The sequence below is a fragment of the Macaca thibetana genome, chromosome 18 (assembly GCF_024542745.1).
Source record: "Macaca thibetana thibetana isolate TM-01 chromosome 18, ASM2454274v1, whole genome shotgun sequence".
NCBI classification, from domain to species: Eukaryota; Metazoa; Chordata; class Mammalia; order Primates; family Cercopithecidae; genus Macaca; species Macaca thibetana.
The window spans coordinates 60,104,975-60,126,268 of NC_065595.1; the positions used below are offsets into that span (position 1 = coordinate 60,104,975).

General features: G+C 41.6%; 2 protein-coding genes across 2 annotated transcripts in view; both read left to right on the plus strand.

Moving 5' to 3' along the window:
* Positions 1-1,371: 1,371 nt before the first annotated feature.
* Positions 1,372-2,655, plus strand: CETN1 (centrin 1). Its single transcript, XM_050767671.1, has one exon. It carries the CDS (start codon positions 1,436-1,438, stop codon positions 1,952-1,954), a length of 519 nt encoding a protein of 172 aa, XP_050623628.1. The 5' UTR covers positions 1,372-1,435; the 3' UTR covers positions 1,955-2,655.
* An 11,984-nt stretch (positions 2,656-14,639) lies between these two features.
* The window catches only part of CLUL1 (clusterin like 1), a 58,217-nt gene continuing 51,562 nt past the window's right edge, over positions 14,640-21,294 (plus strand). Inside the window, exon 1 of the mRNA XM_050767654.1 lies at positions 14,640-14,780. Coding sequence (XP_050623611.1) covers positions 14,770-14,780 — 11 coding nt within the window. The 5' untranslated portion in view covers positions 14,640-14,769. The remainder of the gene's footprint in view (positions 14,781-21,294) is intronic.

Genomic DNA, 21,294 nt, shown 5'->3' on the forward strand with positions numbered 1-21,294 from the left:
CATAGGTTACAAAAGGTATTAATAGATTGAGATTTGCTGGGGGAAAGAAAGCTAAAAAATAAGTCAGCTTTCTTTTCTGTAACCATTTAAAGAAATACAAAGTAATTCTACAGGTAATTCCTTGGTGGGCTTATTTGGTAATTTTTTTCTTTCTTTTCCATTTTTCTCTTACTCTTTGGTTTGTAGGAGAACCCCTTTATTCCCAGGAGGCAATTTTGAGTCCCAACATGTCCTGCATCATCTCCTGTGCCCACTGCCAAAGGAAGGCTACCAGAGCGTGGGTTTCAGCACAGCTCTGATTGGATGATAAGCAAGGAGAGTAATATGCTGCTAGGGGGTTAGAGAAAAAAAAAAACAAACAAACTAGAATACCAGAATGTAGTATTTCAAATTTCCTCCCTCCAAATCAAAAGCCTTGTGAATGAAATTATGACCATTATTCAAGTGTAATTATACTGAGTATGTAAAATGGAAACACTGAAAGTAAATCATACATTTGGATATTACATTTCATATTTGAGAACATTCCAGAAACATTTTATTATTGTTGAGTGTAATGTCAGGAGACAAACTTCTACAAATTTTATACATAAATTTTTCCATTTTCTCTGTTTCCCATTTATGTCAAGTTGAACACATGGTATGACTTTTAATATTCTCTCTTCCTTCTCCTTCCCCACATTGAATGTCAAGTGATCACACTCAATCTTGATTATCCTAAATTTACCCTTAGGCTCTATCACCCCATTGTGTGTTGCAGCCAGAACAAGAGGGTTTTTAAATTAATATCAAAAGGAGAGGCCAGGCTTGGTGGCTCATGCTTATAATTCCAGCACTTTGGAAAGCTGGGGCAGGAAGATCCCTTGAGCCCAGGAATTTCAGACCAGCCTGGGCAACATAGTGAGATTTTGTCTCTACAAAAAAAAAAAGATTTTTTTAATTTAGCAGGGTGTGGTGGCATGCCCTGTAGTCTCAGCTACTATGGAGGCTGAGGTGGGAGGATCACTTGATCCTGGAAGGTGGAGGCTGCAGTAAGCCGAGTGGCACCAGTACACTCCTGTCAAAAGAGAGAGAGAGACAGAGGCTCTAAATAAACCTATAAAACTATAAAACTGGGGTCTTATGGATGCTAGCAAATATCTTGGAAAGAACTGCCAGCTCCAGTCAATTACGGAAGACCACGGCGGCTACAAGCTGTTTTCCAGCTCAGGCGTCAACTCGTGGAAACTGGGTAATACCGAGGGAACTGCGGATTCTCGCGTGAACAGGATCTCGCAGATGTGGGGGCGTAGGAAGAGTCTCCTCAGGCCCGCTCCAACCCCCAACGGACTTAGGGGTTGGCGGTGAACTACGGGTGGCCCCGCGCCGCGCCAGCTGGGGGCGCCGGAGCGGGAGCGCGGGGCGGCGCCGTTGGGATCACAGCCGAGGCGGGAGAATGGCTTCCAGCTTCAAGAAGCCCAGCGCCGCCCCCACCAGCCAAAAGAGAAAGTTGGCGCCTAAGCCCGAGCTCACTGAAGATCAGAAGCAAGAAGTTCGGGAAGCGTTTGACCTCTTTGACGCGGACGGAAGCGGGACCATCGACGTGAAGGAGCTGAAGGTGGCCATGAGAGCTCTGGGCTTCGAACCCAGGAAGGAAGAGATGAAGAAGATGATCTCCGAGGTGGACAAGGAAGGCACGGGGAAGATCAGCTTCAATGACTTCCTGGCCGTGATGACTCAGAAGATGTCCGAGAAGGACACCAAAGAAGAAATCCTGAAGGCCTTCAGGCTCTTTGATGACGATGAGACCGGGAAGATCTCGTTCAAAAACCTGAAGCGCGTGGCCAACGAGCTGGGGGAAAACCTCACGGATGAGGAGCTGCAGGAGATGATCGACGAAGCTGATCGGGACGGGGACGGCGAAGTGAATGAGGAGGAGTTCCTTCGGATCATGAAGAAGACCAACCTTTACTGAAGTCGGTTCAGAAGCTAAAGTGACTCTCTGGGTTCCCCGCTTCCATTTTGTGAAACCTTAGAGGACGGCAGTTGCCTGTCCCTTCTTCACCCCCTCACCCCCATAATTTGTCTAGATCTATTTCCATATCTCTAGTTCAATTATAGAATTTGAAAGATGCTTGTAATGTGAGTTTTGGTTTTTAATTCTCAAGAGCCTACCTGGAGCACATAAGGTTAAACAAAGGGCCCTGAAGTTTGAGTGCGCCCTCCATTTGCCCTGTGCTGAACTTGCAGAGACATCCGTTGAGCTGGAGGCAGGACAACTTCTGGGACACACAAAAATGTGATTGCCTTTGTCACTTCTTTGGTGGTCTTAAATTATCTTGCTTCATATATCATTCCTTAAATTCCAGTCATTGTTCCAGCATAATGAGATGGAATCTGCCAGTAGATTTGCCTAGCCTGTCCACTTAGCTGAATACCAGTTTGAAGGAAAACAGAGTGGCCACTTACAAACTTACTGAGCTCAGGACAGATAATCTTTTAAAGAATAGGCTTGCTTGGGTGGTAGTACGTTGTGCAATTTAGACTATTCACTGGCTTCATACGTGCAAATGATTCTTCGTTTGTGTGTAAATTGTCCACCGTGCATTTATCTAGGGCTAGTATGTATACCTGGGCTACAGAATAAAAATAAAATCTAATACTGGCCCAAGCAAAGTATAATTTGCTTAAGAGGTTATGCTAACAAATGATTTTGAGTAAATATCTACAAATGTAGGATCTTAGTTTAGGAAATTGTAGGGAATACCTTAATATAACATTTTAAGCTACTTACAGTCCTTGGAAATATCAACAAATATCTTAGATATCAGACTATTAAAACCTTAGTCATCTCATTACTGCTTGATTATAAGACACTTTCTCCCCGCCAATCCTTAGAACATCTTGTTTCTTGGTACTTGACTTTTAGCCCCTCTGACATATAGTTGATGTTAGAGTATCTGGCGTTTAAGTAGTGCTCTATTTTACAAATCCCAGTAAACTGTTCCACTGTGGCTTGTTTATGTGTTAATACTGCTTGTTTTCTGTTATAAATTCTTTCTTGCTTTGGAGTAAGATATCTATCATTTTGAATATCTACAAATCTGAAGGTAAAGAAAATTTTTTAAATGTAATTGTGGGAAAATAAATAGATCTGCTGAGATGGAGGCTTTGACTAGTGTTTTAATAATAGGCAACAAAACAAAAAGGCAGGATATTTTGGTCACAACTAAACCTAAATTAAATCCTCATACAAAGCCCCATTAAGATAAATGCTCAAATTCTGGGAACATTTCACTTGCTTTGCCAGCAATTTTACCCTTCAGAGGGTGTGGATCTAATCAGGGGAACAAACTACCCTGGACTTAATTCTCATTAACAGGGACTAATTTGTCAAAGCGGCAGTACTAGCTGAAGTGATGGGTATGGAAGTATTCACTGTGAGGATTTTGCTGAGGTGCCTGGCACAGGGCAGGGGAACTCACCCAGGCTGCAAGATGCTAATGGTTCAGGTTCAAGGTCTTAGTGTGGACTCAGGTGCAGTCAGGATGGGAACAGGTACAACTTGAGCCAACATCAGTATGAAGGGCCTGATCTGAGGGCGGTGGGAGGAAGGGGTATTCTGGGAAGCATGAGTTCCTGGTATCCTGTTGACCAGAGTCTTGGCCCAAGGATCAACGTATGAATTAAAAGTAGAAATACCAGAAACAAAGAAAGTTGGCAGAAACTAGGAGAAGCAGAGTCTCAGCCAACTGGACTGGGCTCAGTCTTGGCTACTGGCCCAGCAGATGATAGAAGAGAAAACCAGGAACCCAGGCTGAAGCCCAGCGGTCGGGCTGGCCACACACCTCATGCCTTACAGGGGTGGCCTGAGGGCATGGTCCATTCCAAACAAGGAAAGGGGGCTCCAGAATATTTCTGAATCCCACTCACTGCCAGGGAAGAACCTCTCAATTCACTGAATAGTGCATTCTCCTGCCTCTCAATAGGCTCATACTCTAGAGAATATGGGGACAAGGGGAGGAGGGTCTACTGGAACAAGCCTAAACTGGCATTTAAATTTTAAGATAAGTTAATCATACATTGGCTGGGCCAGCCATGTCTCTTAGTCTTTACAAAAGTAGAACACAAAAAAATTCAATGGAAATCTGCAGACAACTATTTGCAGATGAGGAAACACGGCTATAAAGATTGGGAAGAACTGGCCAGGTGCAGTGGCTCACGCCTGTAATCCCAGCACTGTGGGAGGCCAAGGCAGGTGGATCACTTGAGATCAGGAGTTGGAGACCAGCCCGGGTAACATCGTAAAACCCTATTTCTACTCAAATTACAAAAATTAGCAGGGCGTGGTGGTGCCCTCCTGTAATCCCAGCTACGTGGGAGGCTGAGGCAGGACAATGGCTTGAACCTGGTGATCAGAGGTTGCAGTGAGCCAAAATCATGCCACTGTACTCCAGCCTGGTTGACAGAGCAAGACTCTTTCAAAAAAAAAAAAAAAAAAAAAAAAGAGAGAGAGAGAGAGAGAGATTGGCTGGTCCCAAGGCATTCCAAATTGGGACGAGGAATTTGGGCCTTTAAAACTTCTCATTGACTGTCAGTCACTGGGCATGAGCAGTCCCCAGGAAGAGGGGATGACTTCAAGCAAGGTGGACGTCTTCAGTCAAGGGCAATCACTGGTTAGTTCCACTGTTTTGTTTTTTTTTTTTTTTTTTTTTTTTTTGAGACAGAGTCTCACTCTGTTACCCAGGCTGGAGTGTAGTGGCACGATCTCGAATCACTGCAACCTCCGCCTCCCAGGTTCAAGCAATTCTCCTCCCTCAGCCTCCCGAGTAGCTGGGACTACAGGCACCTGCTACCATGCCCAGCTAATTTTTGTATTTTTAGTAGAGACGAGGTTTTACCACGCTGGCCAGAATGGTCTCGAACCTTCTTAACTTTTGAAGGATAATTTCACGGGAAGAAGTATAGGTTAGTGTATTTTTCTTTTAATACTTTAAATATTTCACTCCACTTTCTTCTTGCTTATGTGGTTTCTGAAGAGAATGACGTAATTCTTATTCTTGTTTCTGCGCAGGTAAGGTGGTTTCATACCTCTGGCTTCTTTCAAGAATTTCTCTTTGTCTTTGATTTCCTACAGTTTGAATATGATATAATTATGTGTAGATTTGGGGCTATTTATCCTGTCTGATGTAGTCTGAGCTTCCTAGGTCTGTGGTATGGTATCTTGTCATTGATTTGGGAAAATTCTGAGTCATTATTACTTCAAATATTTCTTCTGTTCCTTTGTGTTTTTTTAACTTGCACCAACTTTTTAATTGATACATGATATTTTACATACTTTTGGGGTACATGTGATACTTCATTACCTGCACAGAATGTGTAACGATCAAGTCAAGGTGTTTGGGCTATTACCTTGAGTATGTGTCGTTTGTATGTGTTGGGAGCTTTTCAAGTCCTCTGTTACAATAATTTTGAATTATACAATGCCTTGTTGTTAACTAGTCACCCTGCTCTGCTCTCAAACACTAGGATTTATTCCTTCTATCTAACTGGGTGTTTGTACCCATTAACCAACCTCTCTTCATCCCCTCTACCCACACACCTTTCCCAGCCTTGGGTATCTATCATTCTACTCTCTACCTCCATGAGATCAGCATTTTTAACTCCCACACATGAGTGAGAACATGTGGTATTTGTTTTGCTCTGTCTGGATTATTTCATTTAAGATAATGACCTTTTGTTCCATCCAGGTCACTGTAAATAACAAGATTTCATTGTTTTTTCTTTTTATGGCCAAATAGTGTTCCACGGTTTATATAGACCACATTTTCTTTATCCATGTGTGCATTGATGAACACTGAGGTTGGTCCATATCTTGGCTATTGTGAATAGTGCTGCAATAAACATGGGGGTGCAGGTATCCCTTTAATATACTGATTTCTTTTCCTTTGGATAAATACCCAGTAGTAGGATTGCTGGATCATGTGGTAGATGTATTTTTAGTTTTTTAAGAAACCTCCATACTCTTCCATCATGGCTGTATTAATTTACATTCCCATCAACAGTATATGAGTTCCCTTTTTTTCCTGCATCCTCACTAGCATCTGTTATTTTTGTCTTTTTAACAATGGCCTTTCTAACAGGGGTAAGATGATATCTCATTGTGGTTTTGATTTGCATTTCTCTGATGATTAGTGATGTCAAGCATTTTTCCATATGCCCATCGGCCATTTGTATGTCTTCTTTGGATGAAGTCTGCTTGTGTCCTTTGCCCAGTTTGTGCTCCTTTCTTTTTTCCTTCTCCCTCTGGTATTCCCCTCACACATATGTCAGACCTTTTGTAATTGTCCCACAAGTCTTGCATTTTCTGTTCTTTTTCATTATTTCTTCTCTTTGTGTTTCAGTTTTGGAAGTTTCTATTGATATTCAAGCTCACTGATTCTTCCTCTGACTCTGTTCAGTCTATAAATAAGCCCTTCAAAGGCTTTCTCCCTCCCCTCCCCTCCCCTCCCATTCCCTTCCTCCCTCTTTCTTTCTCTTTCTTTCTCTCTCTCTCTCTTTCTTTCTTTCTTTCTCTCTCTCTCTCTTCTTTCTTTCTTTCTTTCTTTCTTTCTTTCTTTCTTTCTTTCTTTCTTTCTTTCTTTCTTCCTCTCTCTCTCTCTCTCTCTCCCCCCCCCCTTCCTCCCTTCCTCCCTTCCTCTCTTTCTTTCTTTCTCTCTTTCCTTCTTTCTTTCTTTCTTTCTTTCTTCCTTTCTTTCTTTCGAAATCAGTTCTCACTATGCTGCTCAGGCTAGCCTAGAACCCCTGGGCTCAAGTGATCCTCTCAGCTTAGCCTTCCAAGTAAGTGGCACAAATGCACCATTCTATCATACCCAGCAATTCTTCATTTCTGTTACAGTGGGTTTTATTTCTAGCATTTTCTTTTGATTCTTTCCTAGAGTTTCCATCTCTCTGCTTATATACACATTTGTTCTCTCATATTGTCTACTTTTTCCATTAGAGCCTTCAGCATATTAATTATAGCTATTTTCAATTCTAACCTGATAATTCCAAAATCTCGGTCATAGCTGAGTCTGTTTCTATGCTTGGTTCGTCTCCTCAGACTCTGTTTTTTCCTTTTAGGATGTCCCTTATCTTTTTTTGTTGAAAACCAGACATGATATATCAGATAAAAGTAATTGAGGTAAACAGACCTTTAATATGAGCTTTTATGTTTATCTGGCTTGGAGTTAGGTTGTATTTACTGTTTAACATAGCTTTGGTGTCAGAGGCTAAAATTTCCTCTGGTGTCTTTGTTTTTGTCTCTCCTGTTATGTTTGGGTTTCTGTAGAGTCTCCGTGAATATGGTGTGAGGCTTGAGGTTCTTTACCTGTAACCCCTCTTATTATACAGGAGCCCTGCTGATGTGGTGGTAAGGTGGGAGGATGGGAGTAAGTATTCAGCAGTCCTGTGATCAGGTCTCAATCTTTTAATAAGCCTAAGTATTCCCCTTTCCCTTTCCCCATGTTAGAGTGGCCTGCAGTTGGAAGTATCCATTATCCCAGGTTGGTAGGCTTTGGTAAAACCACAGTCTATCAAGCTGTGGTAAAATAGTTTCCCTGCGGTCTGGCTTTGTTAAGGAGAACAGAGGGCTCTGGGGGTATTTCAAAATTGCTACTTTTCCTCTCTCCCTGTTGGAAGCATAAGGGAATTTCTCTTGATCTTCACCCTGAGAGTCTGGTGGGATTCCTGCAGGTAAAACTCAGGCAAGTATGAGGGCCTACACACAAAGCGTCCGCTGGAGTTTGTTCCACAGCCTCAGTTCTCTAATGAATCTAAGAAGAGTTGTTGATTTTCAATTTGTCCAACTTAATTCTTGTTTTGAAGACAGAAGTGATGACTTCCAAGCTCTTTATATGTTGAACCCAAACCTATATTATTTTCAATTAGCAATTGCATATAGCAACTGTACACTGCATTTATAGAAATATAATTGATGTTTGCCTGTGTATCTTTTTTCCTATTATGTTACTGAATTCACTTCTTAGTTCTAGGAGTTTTTAAAATACATCCCTTAGAATATTCTATATACATAATCATGTCATGTGCACATAAGGACAGTTTTGTTTCTTTTTCTAGTCTGTATTTCTTATTCCCTTTTCTTGCCTTACTGCACTGGCTAGAACTTCCAGCACTATATTAAAATAAGAGTGGTAAAAGTGAACATTCTTTCTTTGTTGCTGATCTTGGGGGGAAGATATTCAGTCTTTCGCTGCTGAGCATAATGTTAGCTATAGGTGTTTTAATCTTTATCCAGTTGAGGAATTTACCCTTTATTCCAATTTTTCTGAGAGTTTATATCATAAATTTTGTCAAATTTTTTTGCATGGATTGATATGATTATGTGATTTTCTTCTTTAGTTACTGTAGTGGGTTACATTGATTGATTTCTATTATTGAACCAGCCTGCATTCCTGGAATAAACCCCGTTTGGTCATGATGTGTAATTCCTTTTTTTATATATTGCTGAATTCTATTTGCTGATATTTTGTTAAGGATTTTTGCATCTATGTTCATGAGGGATCTGGGCTGGTAGGTTTTATTTCCCCCTGCAATGTCTTTGTCTGGTTTTGATATTAAGGTAATTTTTTTTTTTTTTTTTTGAGATGGAGTCTCGCTCTGTCGCCCTGGCTGGAGGGCAGTGGTGCGCTCTTGGCTCACTGCAACCTCTACCTCCCGGGTTCAAGTGATTCTCCTGCCTCAGGCTCCCCAGTAGCTGGGATTACAGGTGCGCACCACTACACCTGGCTAATTTGGTATTAAGGTAATATTATCATCATAAAATGAACTGGGAAGTGTGCCCTCTTCTTATTTATTTATTTATTTATTTTTTCTGAGACAGTCTTTTTGTTGCCCAGGCTGCAGTACAGTGGTACAATCATGGCTCACTGCAGCCTCAAACTCCTGGGCTCAAGTGATCCTCCTGCCTCAGCCTTCCCAGTACAGGGGCAGGCTACCACATCTGGCCAATTTTTAAATGTTTCCTTTGTAGAGAGGGGTCTCACTCTGTTGCCCAGAGGACCTCAAGCAATTCATCTACCTCGGCCCTTCTTCTTTTATTTTATGGAAGAATTATTGGAGTTAATTCTTCTTTAAAGTTTAGTTAGAATTCTTCAGTGAAGCTGTATGGGCTTGAAGATTTGGGGTTTTTTTTTTCTTTTTATCTTTTTTTTTTTTGAGCTGGAGTTTCCCTCTTGTCCCCCAGGCTGGAGTACAGTGGTGTGACCTCTGCTCACTACAACCTCTGCCTCCCACATTCAAGTGATTCCCCTGCCTCACTCAGCCTCTGGAGGAGTTGGGATTACAGGCACCTGCCACTACGCCCGGCTAATTTTTTGTGTTTTTAGTAGAGATGGGGTTTCACCATATTGGCCAGGCTGGTCTCGAACTTCTGACCTCAGGTGATCCACCCATCTTGGCCTCCCAAAGTGCTGGGATTACAGGCGTGAGCCACCACACCTGGCTGAAGATTTCTTTTTGGGGAGTTTTAAATTATACAATCAGTTTGCTTAATAGATATAAGCTATTCAAGTTATCTATTTTATATTGGGTGAGTTGCAATAGTTTGTGGTTTATGAGTTTATATGGTCCATTTCATCTGAGGTATAAAATTTATTTGTGTAGTATTGTTGCTAATATTCCCTTGTTATTTTTTTATGTTCACATGTTATATGGTGATGGTCCTGGTTTAATTCCTAATATTAGTAACTATCTCACTCTCTTCTCTCTCTCTCTCTGGTAAGTCTTTCTAGAGGTTTGTCAATTTTGTTGACTTTTTCTCCTCAAAGAATCAGCTCTTTGTTTCATGGATTTTCTGCTTTTCTGTTTTCAACTTCATTGATTTCTGCTGTTTGTTGTTTCTCTCCTTCTGTTGGTTGTGGGTTTGTTTCGCTTTTCTTTTTCTATATATTCGATGTGAAATCTTACATTATTCATTTTGGACTTTTCTTCTTTTTTGATGTATGCATTTAGTATTCTAAATTTACTTCTTAGTGCTGCATACTATTTGAACTATGTCGACAAATATTGTTTTTAAATCTTTACTCAGTTCAATGTATTTTTAAAATTTCCTTCTATGCCTCTTCTTTAACTTGTTATTTAGAATTGTGTTGTTTAGTTTCCAAGTATTTACATTTTCCTGTTATCTTTCTGCATTGATTCCATCATAGTCAGAGTGCATGCTCTGTACAGTTTCAGTTCTTTCAAATTTATTGAGCTTTGTTTAATGGATCTGGATACAGTTTATCTTGGCATATATATATATACACACACACACATATATATACACACACACACACACATATACACACACACACACACACACACACATATATGTGGCATTTGAAAAGAAAGTGTATCTGCCGTTTGGTGGAATGTTTGGAGTGTTCTGTAAGTGATGATTAGATACTGTTGGTTGATGATGTTGTTGAGTTTTCCAATAGCCCTACTGAGTTAAGTCTATTTAGTCTGTCAGTTATTCAGAGAGAGAGGTATTGAACTCTGCAATTTGAATTGTGGATTTGTCAAGTTCTCCTTTCAGTTGTATTGTTTTTTTCTTCACATATTTTACAATTCTGTTGTTTGGTGCATACACATTTAGGATTACTATAACTTCCTGGTGGATTGACCCTTTTACATTATATAATGTCTTTTTCTGTCCCTGGTAATTGTAGTTGCTCTGAAGTCTTTGTTTTCTCAATATAAATAGGCAACTCTGCTTTCTTTTGATTAATGTTTACACGATACATCTTTTTGTATTCTTTTACTTTCAGCTTACTTGTTATATTTGAAGTGAGTTTCTTGTAGACAGCATGTAGTAGGTCATGTGTATACATATATATATACACACACATATATATATATATAATTTTTTTTTTTTTTTTTTTTGAGATGGAGTTTCACTCTGACACCCAGGCTGGAGTGCAGTGGTACGATCTTAGCTCACTACAACCTCTGCCTCCCGGGTTCAAGCGATTCTTGTGCCGCAGCCTCCCCAGTAGCTGGGATTACAAGCGCACGCCACCATGCCCAGCTAATTTTTGTATTTTTAGTAGAAATGGGGTTTAACCATGATGACCAGGCTGGTCTTGAACTCCTGACCTCAAGCGATCCACCCACCTTGGCCTCCCAAAGTGCTGGCATTACAGGTGTGAGCCACTGTGCCCGGCTTAATATTTTTAATCCACTCAATCTTTGTCTTCTACTGGTGTAGAAGCATTTAATGTGAATGTTGATATGTAAGAGCTTGAATCTGTTATGGTTTTGCTTTCTCTATGTTATCTCAATTTTTAATTTCTCTGTTTTCTTTTTTTCTGCTTCATATTGGCTAATGAACACTGTGAGTCATTCCATTTTGATTTACTTATAGTGTTTTTTAGTGTGTCTCTTTGCATAGCTTTTTTAGGGGTTACTTTAAGTATTTCATTATTTATTCATAACTTATCATAGTGTATTGGTATCATTATTTTACCAGTTCAAGTAAAGTATAGAAATGTTCCTCTCTTTACATTCCTTTACCTCATTTATAATATAGTTGTCTTAGGTATTTCTTGTACATACATTTTAAACCAGATGAGTGTTATTTTTGCTTTAGCTATCAAATAATTCCAAAAACTCAAGAAGAAAAGGAAAGCTCCTACTGTATTGACCCAAATTTTTATTTACCATGTTGTTTCTTCCCTCTTTATGCCCCATAGGTCCTTCTTCTATCATTTTCTTTTTGTTTAGAGAACTTCCTAGCCGTCCTATTGGAGTAGATCTCCTAGTGACAAATTCTCTTAGCTTTCTTTCCTCTGTGAATGTCTTTATTCTCCTCTTTGTTCCTGGAGGACATTTTCACTGGATATAGGATTCTTGGCTACTGGTTCTTTTCTTTTGGCACCTTTGTAAGTGTGCAGTCTGCTGTCAAAATAAAAATTAAAATAAAATAAAAATGAATGTGCTCCTTGGCTACATTCATGAAAGTGTAATTCACTGAATGAGGAGGGACACCCATGTCTATAATCTGGAGGCCCATGCTCACCTCTGGATAGTACATCTGCAGAGAAATTGGGGAAATCAAAGTCTGTTGAGACCAGCAAGATAAATAGGGTGAAAGGATACAAAACCATGTCCAAAGAGAAATGGTTTAAAGGAACTAAGGCTGTTTCTCCTGAAAAGAAAATAGTGGAGACATCTGACCTCCAAAGAAACAGGACTTTTTCTTTGGGGCTCCAAGGGGTTTTTATGAGAGAATGATAAGGGAGAGATACTTCAGCTTAGTCTCAGGAAGACTTTTCAACAACCAAACCTGCCCAAAGATGGACTGCCCTGCCTAAGGATTGTGTTCTGACATTAAGGGTATGGAGGTATGGGTTAGATGAATATTTTACCAAAATGCCACAGATATTTCAGGCTATTGACATTGTAATGTCATACCAGGCAACTCCACTTCAATATGAGTCTCTACGACGTAAAATGAAATGGGATGTGTTTTGATAGAGAGTTGCAGATTTCATTTTGATGTTAGCGACCACACAAAATTACTTTTTCCTACATAAGAACATGTTATTACTCTAGTTGATGATGGCTACTTATAGGAAATGTGTCTGCTTCGTTATGAATCTTGCCTAATATATCTATAATTCAGGATGGTATTATAAAGTGACATATCTGATTTTAACATTAGCACTTAAAATAGCACTTATTCTGTACCACGCACTGTCTAGGAGCGTCTACATATTCCGTTATTATCTTTATTTTACAAGACAGGGAACTAAGGCATGGAGAGATTAAGTAATTTGTGCGATGTTACATACCTAGTAAGTGGTAAAGGAAAGATCGGAACCCATTCTGGCTCCATAATCCAGGCTGAAAGCCAATATACTATCCACCACCCTAACTCTTCATTTAGTTTAACCAACTTGTTAGGAATGATTCAAAAATGATTTAACCCTTATTTATCTGTAAATTAAGGGGATAATTGCCCAGTTCAATAAATGTGTCCCCTTCAAAGGTCACATACATAACCAATGGTGCTACTGGGCTCAGAACATTTTTGGAACTACGATTTTGGTGACAACCAAAAAAAGCCTCCAGTACATTCCTCTGAACGTTCTCCAGAGGCAAACCTTTCTCCATGGAGACTGGGCTTCATTTTTTGAATTAGCCTGAAGTTGTTTGTAGTCAAATCTGATAAAAAGAGCAGCTGGGGAAGCTGGCTGTTTTCATTTGTGGTTTAAAACAGTAAATGCCACCTAAATGAGGAGGCTACTTTCTTTGAATGGTTTGTAAACTGGCTTTGAAGGCACTTCTTTTAAAAAAAGCACAAGAAAGATGGTGACTGGCAACAGCATCACTGGAATAAGTCTCTAATCATCAAGGAAATCCACACTCATTTGGATGTGTGCATCTGGTATGTTATTATTTTTAAAGTTATGTGCCACAAAGATTCATCCTTTGCCATATAAAAAAACTGTTGTTACATTTATAAAGACATAAAAAGAGGAAAGGAGAAGGCACCAAATGGAAGATTCTTAGGCATTAAGTGCTCAGACAGCATAGATCTTCATTAGGTGACATCAGGGAGAAAAGACATAGACTTTGCCATCTCAGGTAGAAGTAACAAAGTCATCAGCCTCCTAGGAAGACAGACCTGGGTTTGAAGCTCTGCACAGTCATTTCCTAGCTGGTCTGGGGAAAAATTACTTCTTCAAGCCTCAGTGTCTTTATCTGTAAAATAAGGGGAATTATATTACCTTGTCAGGATGTTTTCAGAATTAGAAATAATTTAAAGAGGTCCAACACAAGTAGGTCAATCAAGGGAAGATGTTAAAATTAACAACGGGTGAAACATACTCCCAAAAGGTAAAGTGGATACATAAATGCATCTTTCTCACACATAGAGTACAATAACCTCAGAAAAATATTGCCTAGAGTAAACATGCCTACAGAGCCAACATTCACCATCCAGGAATATGGAGAGGATGTTTGGGATATGGGGGGTGTGAAATTTTACAATTGTATGACCCTTTAACAAGAGCAGACTTGCAAGTTGCACTGGCTTTCCTGCCCTCTGGTTACCTGTTCCAGCATCCAGAATTTGTGAACCTGGGGCCCAAGGACAGAATCTGGCATGGGCAGGCCTGCTAGGTGGCTGTCTCAGGGCTGCTGCAGCTGTGTCAGTGTCCCCACAAGGAGGCTGACATCCAGCCATGATCCTCGCATTAAGCCCAGCAGTCGGGCAGGGGAGCAACTGCTTATAGGCACCTTTGACTTGGCACATAAGCACCCACTACCTTTTTCCCCTCCTGCTTTATCTGCCCAGAGCGATGTTCTCTTTCTAATGTGTACAAGGCATTGTACCTATGACTCGTGGTCCTGCCATAGCAATGCTGTTTTTTTGTGGGGGTTTTTTTGCGTGTTTTCTTTTCTTTTTTTTTTTTTTTTAACTGAGGTTGCCAAGTTTGAAAAATCAGGAATTTCACATAAGCATCCATATTTCTGGCTTCTTTTGAAAAACTGAATGTTCTTTCCACGGTGAGCCCACATTCCTTCCTGACAACCATCGCCGTTCAGCGGGAGCCAAGAGGCCTCTGCTCGCTTCAGGCCCAGACTCGCAGGTCCTCTGCAGGCCCCGCCCACCGGTGTCACCTGCAGGCCCGGGCCGCGGGGTTGGCTTCCACCCTGGAGGTTGCCGACACCTGTGCCCCAGGCTCTGACTTCCAGCCGGTGGCACAGACGCCTCCAGGGGGCAGCACTCGAGCGCGTCTTATGAATGACAGGTGAGAAACAACACCCTTCAGGACACAAACTTCTCTCCTCGCCCCTCTTGCCCATTTCTCCCGAGAGCCAGAGAAGGTCGCTCCCAAGTCCAAGGCCGGGCTCCACAGATGCCCGGCCCTTTCGGCGCGGGCAGAACAAAGCCACTCCCTGTTCTTGCCGGGGAAGGTAGAAATACTGTGGGCTCCTTCAGAGGCTGCCAGCAGAACTCAGGCTATCTCCTGGGCTGTTCCAACGCATTTCTTCTCTTTTTCAAAACAGCCAGGAGGAGGAGGAGGTAGAGGCAGGGAGACACATCATCCCTGCAAAACCCCTGGCAAAATCTAAGCGGAGCCGGGTGTGGTGGCTCACGCCTGTAATCTCAACACTTTGGGAGGCCGAGGCGGTCCGATCACTTGAGGATAGGAGTTGGAGGCCAGCCTGGCCAGCATTGTGAAATACAAAAATTAGCCGATTGTGGTGGTACATGCTTGTAATCCCAGCTACTTGGGAGGCTGAGACAGGAGAATCGCTTGAACTGGGGAGGCAGAGGTTGCAGTGAGCCGAGATTGCACCACTGCACCCCAGCCTGGACAACACAGTGAGATTCTGTCTCAAAATAAATAAATAAATAAACCCAAGCAGAAAAAGAATCACTTTGAAAACGATCACATTCAAGGATCAATGCTCAGACAGTTTATGGAATTATCAGCCCAACCTGATAAAATCAGTATTTGAGGAAACTGTGGATGAGCCCCCTGGTTTCAATCCCATTCTGCCAGGTCCTGGTTAACTGAGGTTAACGAAGTAAAGAGCTGTAGACACTATTTACTGCTACCTTAAACCGATTACTCTAGCTTAGCCTACTTTCCACGTACAGATTTTACCAGTGGACAACATGATGCTTTATCTTGTTTTTCTCTCCCTGGGACTTTTTTCCAGACATTGAAAACAGAAATACTAATAAGGCCACTTTTACCTGTCTGATGCAAGAACAGAATTTTCAAACTCAACATTCATGCAACCCCTCAGTCCCTGACAATGGCGGGTGGGAAAGTTTCTAAAAATATGCGGCAGCACAATTATCGGGAAAAGATGAGATACTGTTACCTAATAAAAATGCCATAGAGAATGATGAACTACCATAGGAAATGAATCCATAGAAGAGGACATGCTGGAATGTGGGACAGTAAAAATCACTTAAACTTTGCATGACCTTGAAGAAAGTCACGATGATCTGTTTTTCCAGGTTCCTCAAATAGCACGGGGAGATGTGGCTGTTTCCCAGCTCTTCCTCTCCAGTGCACTGAATTTAGACCCTTTGTGAGTCTTCCTTCTTTCGACAGCCTCAAGTCTCTCTCTTGAGTCTAAAGGCTGCCTGAGTTCCTCTCTAACATCCTCTAGGCAGCATCAGCTAATGAGACAATGAATTCCAGGGAGGCATCTCGGTTGCAGCAGTGGAAACAGAAGTACCACTCTTGGATAATTTAGAACACTGGTGAGCAGAGGGTCAGATCACCCGGGGGTTGGTGTCACAACCAAAAAAAGTGGCTGTGGCACTGAGTTCTTGGATGGTTTTCTACAGCTGGTCCAGATTTTCCATGGGCTCACCTTTAAATTAAAAGAATTTCTGCACTTTCAAGAATTTGAAAACAAAGCCATGTGTGAGAATAGGAGATCCACTCATATGCCCTTGCAAGAAATAGGTTGCATTCCTTTTTCGGCACTTATAAAAAGTACCTCCTCTTTTTTTTTCAGAAGGCATATATGTAAATGATTCCAAATTAATCTTTAGCATGTGCCCATGTTGTTCTGATTTACTAAACTTTAAAAATATGTCCATTGTTCTCTGTTAACAGCTTTTGGCAACTTTTTCAGAGATTGAAATATGTGAGCAAATTAAAGAAATGAGTACAATTATTAGCTAGTACCATTCAACAAGCACTAAAGAAACAAATACCTCTACAATACATCAAAGGTATGATTATAGTAGATTTTATAATGCCATATAAGGTTTCTTATTTAACTTCATTCTTAATTCTCAAAATAAAATGAAATTACATAGAAGCAAAGTAATATAGTTACCAGAATAGTATTTTTACATGTCTTTAAGTGATTTTTGTTGTTGTTGTTGCTGTTTTTAAGGTAATTATGTGATGTTGTGGAAAGAACAGAGACCTGGGTTAGATAGAATGCTAGTTGTCTACCTTAACAGTTTGTGATAGTGAGCAAATTACTTACCTTCTCTGATCCTTATCTTGTTTATCTATGAAATAGGATTAGTAATACTCCTCAGGTTGAAAGGATTAAATGAGGCTCTATGTAAAACTTCTAATATGGTGCCTGGGACAGTAGAAGATGCTTAATAAAGATAGCTTTCATTATTATTATTAACTTTTTCAGGTGATGGTGATTTTAAATGTTTAGGTAATTTTTTAAACTTTAGAAAGAGTTGATTTTCAAATGATTAAGACTGCTGATTTTAATCATTTATTTTTGTCACCAGATTTATTTTTATTACCCAAAATGTCAATGACTGTCATAAAGATAAAAATTAATAATAATTGGCCGGGCGGGGTGGCTCATGCCTGTAATCCCAGCACTTTGGGAGGCCGAGGCGGGCGGATCACGAGGTCAGGAGATCGAAACTATCCTGGCTAACACGGTGAAAACCCGTCTCTACTAAAAATACAAAAAATTAGCCGGGCGTGTTGGCAGGCACCTGTAGTCCCAGCTACTCGTAGTCCTGGCTGCTCCTAGTCCCAGCTACTCGGGAGGCTGAGGCAGGAAAATGGCGTGAACCCAGGAGGCGGAGCTTGCAGTGAGCCGAGATCGCGCCACTGCACTCCAGCCTGGGCGACAGAGTCAGACTCCATCTCATGAAAAGAAAAGAAAAAATTAATAATAATTTAAACCCGAAGTATGAACTGAATTATTTCCTTTAATAGCACATTACATAGGCTGATGATAGTTTTGGTGACTGGTTTATCTATTCTTCCTAAAAGCAAACTGTTGTTAGATGGATGATCACTTGCATGTTGTGACTGAACTCAGCAGTTAGATTTTATTTTTTATTTGCTTCAGTAGCATTAGCCTTTCCTACCAAGATTCGAACAATCCATTTGCCTTTTTTTCCCCTAAAATCTCTCATACATTATAAATACTGGCTAAATATTTCCTGGACAGACATAAAGAACACATAAATCAGTCTCTTTATGATGTTTCTCACTGTAAAGGAGTTTATCTGGTTCAAGACCAGGACATTTATTGCATATCAGGTTTCTACAGTTCAGCCAAAAGTTTGAGGATAAGGACTTACTGCAAAAAGTCTTCTATTGTTCTCACCATTTTCTCGCTTAGCATATGCAGAGATGTGAAATGGTCAGTGGTGCAATCGTTGCGTCTGCGTATTTCTCTTGCAGAATATTAGAACAAGGGATTGGCAGTTTCCAGAGAAGGCTGGCAAGCTGTTTGGAAATACTCAGAAACCTGAGGAAATTAGTGGCAAGAGAGGCTTATTATTTCTAGAAATATGCTAGAGTATGTTTTGATTGTACACCTGAGGAATTAATAGATTAAGTAGTTTTATAAGGTTTGGGGTTACTAGAATACCGGCAGTGAAATTTGTCTTAGGACTTATTTATTTATTTTTTTTGAGACGGAGTCTCACTCTGTCACCCAGGCTGGAGTGCAGTGGCCGGATCTCGGCTCACTGCAAGCTCCGCCTCCCGGGTTTACGCCATTCTCCTGCCTCAGCCTCCCGAGTAGCTGGGACTACAGGCGCCCGCCACCTCGCCCGGCTAGTTTTTTGTATTTTTTAGTAGAGACGGGGTTTCACCGGGTTAGCCAGGATGGTCTCGATCTCCTGACCTCGTGATCCGCCCCTCTCGGCCTCCCAAAGTGCTGGGATTACAGGCTTGAGCCACCGCGCCCGGCTAAGAAGCTTTTATAAATTGCCTACTGTGTGCCATTTTCTGGAGGTGATATTGTTCAACTGATGGACGAGCATCACTGGTTGAAATATTTTGTGGTTCTCATGCTTTGTGTCTTGTGCTGATAGCCCCACATGGATATTTCTGTTTCCAGGTTTGTGTCACTTCTGGAGATATTAGCCTGAACTCAGCAAAATAGGATGATCAAAATGAACCTTTCCAGGGAATTCTGTCCTTGTTGTGCTGTTGTCATCTAACTTAGATACAATGGCCGGGCACGGTGACTCACGCCTATAATCCCAGCACTTTGGGAGGCCGAGGCAGGTGGATCACCTGAGATCAGGAGTTCGAGACCAGCCTGGCCAGCACGGTGAAGCCCTGTCTCTACTAAAAATACAAAAATTAGTTGGGCGTGGTGGCGTGTGCCTGTAATCCCAGGTACTCGGGAGGCTGAGGCAGGAGAACCGCTTGAACCAGGGAGTCAGAGGTTGCTGTGAGCCCAGATCACCCCACTGCACTCTAGCCTGGCAACAGAGTGAGATGCCATCTCAAAACAAAAACAAAAACAAACCAAAAAAATTAGCTGGATGTGGTGGCGCATGCGTGTAATCCCAGTTACTCGGAAGGCTGAGCAGGAGAATCTCTTGAACCCAGGAGATGGAGGTTGCAGTGAGATGAGATCGTGCCATTGCACTCCAGCCTGGGTGTCAGAGTAAGACTCCATCTCAAAAAATAAAAATAATAAAAAATAAATAAATACATAAATAAATGAATACATAAATTAGATATACCTAGAAAAGTATAAAAAAATCTTGTGTGAACATAAATTAAAATTGGCCAAAATAGGTAACAGACAGGGTCAGGCATGGTGGTTCATGCGTGGAATCCCAGTACTTTGGGAGGCTGAGGTGGGAGGATCACTTGAGGCCAGGCGCTCAAGACCAGCTTGGGCAACAAAGCGAGACCTCATCTCTATGAAAGAAAAAAAAATTTTTAAGAGGTAATGAATAACTTGCTTGCCTTCCAGCCTCCCTTCCTTAAAATACTAAGTTAAATGCAATACATGCTCTGACATTGTAGTTTGCTTTCACAAGGACTTACTGAATACTTACTCTAGGTTAAACCTTGTGCTACGTGTGGGGCTACAGGGATGAAAGAGAATTGGTCCTGCCCTCAGGAACCTTTCATTTAGTACAGAGATTTAGTGTGGGCTGGTTGGTCTCTGTTCTCCCCCTCTCCTCCAGATCTATTCTCCACCTTTTTCTTCCCCTCTCCCTGCCTCCAGGGAGGGGGGCTGGATCACTGTGGTTCATTGCTCTGTGGCTTCTGATTGAGTTCAGCCAATGGGAGGGATCATTTTGGCGTGGCAGCTCTGGCGGTTCCTCTGCAATTACAGTTCCCTCCTCCAAGGATCCAGCACTCACTGGGTTCCTGTATCCAATAACAGACTCCCTTAAATGCTCACTTCTGAAAATAGTTTCTTCATAAAACTATTTTTATAATTTCCTCTGAGTGTGCCTTCTGTTTCCTGTGCAGACCCTGATTCAATAGGAAAACAAATTATTGAAGTAGAGGAAGAGAAGTGTAATAATAGAGGTATACATAAGTAGAATGGGGCAATAAATGGCGCATTTTCACGCCATCAAGAGTGCCCATATAACAGAGATAAGTAAATATATCTTGAGTTGAACACTGAAGGATAAGAAACAAATGGGAGAAAGACCTAGAAGGGGCAATATACAGCAAGGAGGGAAAATAAACTATTGTACATTCATGCAAATGTTAGTGTTTAGGACATCTGGAACACAAAGTATATGGGAGAAAGCAGTGGGAGATAGTGTGGAGAGACAGGCCAGGGTCCATCTGTCTCATGTATGTATGGTAAGCAGTTTTGATCATTATTCACACCCACCCATCATGTACCAGACACCATCTAGCCACCTGAGATTCACTAAACAACAAAACAAAGATTCCTATCCTTAGGAAAACGTGAACAATAAGCAATAGAAGGCCAGGCTCGGTGGCTCATGCCTGTAATCCTAACACTTTGGAAGGCCGAGGTGGGCAGATCACCTGAGGTCAGGAGTTCGAAACCAGCCTGGCCAACATGGTGAAACCCTGTCTCTACTAAAAATACAAAAATTAACTGGGCCGGGCGCGGTGGCTCAAGCCTGTAATCCCAGCACTTTGGGAGGCCGAGGCGGGCGGATCACGAGGTCAGGAGATCGAGACCATCCTGGCTAACACGGTGAAACCCCGTCTCTACTAAAAATACAAAAAAAAAAACTAGCCGGGCGCGGTGGCGGGCGCCTGTAGTCCCAGCTACTCGGGAGGCTGAGGCAGGAGAATGGTGTAAACCCGGGAGGTGGAGCTTGCAGTGAGCTGAGATCCGGCCACTGCACTCCAGCCTGGGTGACAGAGCAAGACTCCGTCTCAAAAAAAAAAAAAAAAAAAAAAAAAAAAAAATTAACTGGGTGCGGTAGTGGGCACCTGTAGTCCCAGCTACTCAGGAGGCTGAGGCAGGAGAATCGCTTGAACCCGGGAAGGGGAGGTTGCAGTGAGCCAAGATCGCTCCACTGCACTCTAGTCGGGTAAAAGAGTAAGA

Coding starts and splice junctions, on each gene's coding strand:
- CETN1 (XM_050767671.1), top strand. CDS start 1,436: ATGGCTTCCAGCTTCAAGAAGCCCAGCGCCGCCCCCACCAGCCAAAAG.